The sequence below is a fragment of the Trypanosoma cruzi genome, genomic scaffold (genome assembly GCF_000209065.1).
Source record: "Trypanosoma cruzi strain CL Brener 1047053516777 genomic scaffold, whole genome shotgun sequence".
NCBI lineage: Eukaryota > Euglenozoa > Kinetoplastea > Trypanosomatida > Trypanosomatidae > Trypanosoma > Trypanosoma cruzi.
Window position 1 is genome coordinate 23,215 of NW_001849276.1, and position 1,338 is coordinate 24,552.

The following is a 1,338-nucleotide window of genomic DNA, read 5'->3' on the forward strand; positions in this document are numbered from 1 at the left end:
TCCCCGGTATCATTCAGGTCCCCTTGTGGATACGTTGATGCGGATGGGCGTCTATCCATCCCTCCCAATGACGGTGTATGGCTGCAGCGCACCAACTGCTCAAAAAGGGCACGTCCCTCACAACAACGCGGATCCAATTCGTGCTGTCGGCACGCATAACATATTCAACAAATCGAGGGTACGTCAAAGTGACAGCAAAGCACCGCTGGCAATCACACCATAAACACCATCACATGCAGCAGCACCAGCGTCTCAAACTAATGTGGGGTGTAGAGCAAGTAAGCCATTGATGTGGGTGTTAGGCAAATATTTCGTGGTTCGCTGAAGCAACAAGGACCGATTGCGTGGGAAGAAACAAAGAACAGGAGAATACAAAAGGGAATATTCAGCCGTCCGCACTTTAAGAAGAAAACCAATCAATGAAAGTAAAATGGGTGCACCCAATCACAACAGAAGCAAAGATTCAAAACAAAAAGAAAAACAAAAAAAAAGCCGAAGCGTGGGACGACCAGCGCACACACACTCTCATTGCTCCCGTAAAGCAAAACACACACACAGAGGGAGAGAGAGAGAAGTCGCCCACTCAATGCAATAAAAACAAAACAGAAACAGTTACGGTGCTCCGCCCATGCAGCCAGGCAGGACGGCAGCGGTGCGTGTCGTGCAAAAGAGAGCACCAACGGGCCTGCATGGGTGTGCATGCATATATACAATGGGCACATTATGTGTGTGCCTCGTGGGGTGAGGTGAGGGCGAGAGTCCATGCAAGGGGACACACACACAGAGAAGGACGAGTGTGTGTGCGGGCGGTGCACGGCTCTCTCTCTCTCACTCTCACGCGGCCACCACCGCAGCAGCAGCCGCACACGCAACAACAAGAAGAAGAAGCAAAAGAGGGGAGGTGGTGTGGGAGACCGCGGTGCTGCCGTCACTGTCGCCAGTCGTTGCCGTTGTATTTTTCATGGCTGCGGCCGTCACTGGTGTTTCTTTCGGATTGGCATCTTTATTTTCATTTTGTTTTCCCTCTGCTGTCTCTGCACCATCAGCTGCTGGATGATCGTCTCCAGTTGTTTGTGTGCTGTTGGTATTTGTTATATTCGATGCTCTTGCCGCACCAGAAGATAAACTCGGCTGCTCTTCATTGCCTGCTGAGATCACCTCTGTGGTGCTGGTATCGGCTCCTTTCATTGTCTCCTCCTTTCCTTTCGTACCATCCTCTTCCTTTTCCTCTCTCTCTTCTTCTTCCTCTCCCTCTTCGTCTTCTTCCACTTCTTCGTCTTCCTCCTCTTTGTTTCTATCTTCCTTCTCTTCATTCGCACCATTTCTTCCACTGTTCTC

General features: G+C 50.4%; 1 protein-coding gene across 1 annotated transcript, besides 3 other annotated features; it reads right to left on the minus strand.

Moving 5' to 3' along the window:
- Positions 1-1,338: a sequence feature (areas not merged during assembly with more than two copies in the genome that could not be assigned to a particular haplotype).
- Positions 449-491: a sequence feature (A-rich).
- Tc00.1047053510539.10 (mucin-associated surface protein (MASP), putative) lies at positions 835-1,338 on the minus strand (the record flags this gene model as incomplete). Its single annotated transcript, XM_797174.1, has 1 exon — positions 835-1,338. A coding segment is annotated over one exon (504 nt), but the record flags the coding sequence as incomplete, so codon positions are not given.
- Positions 1,214-1,289: a sequence feature (CT-rich).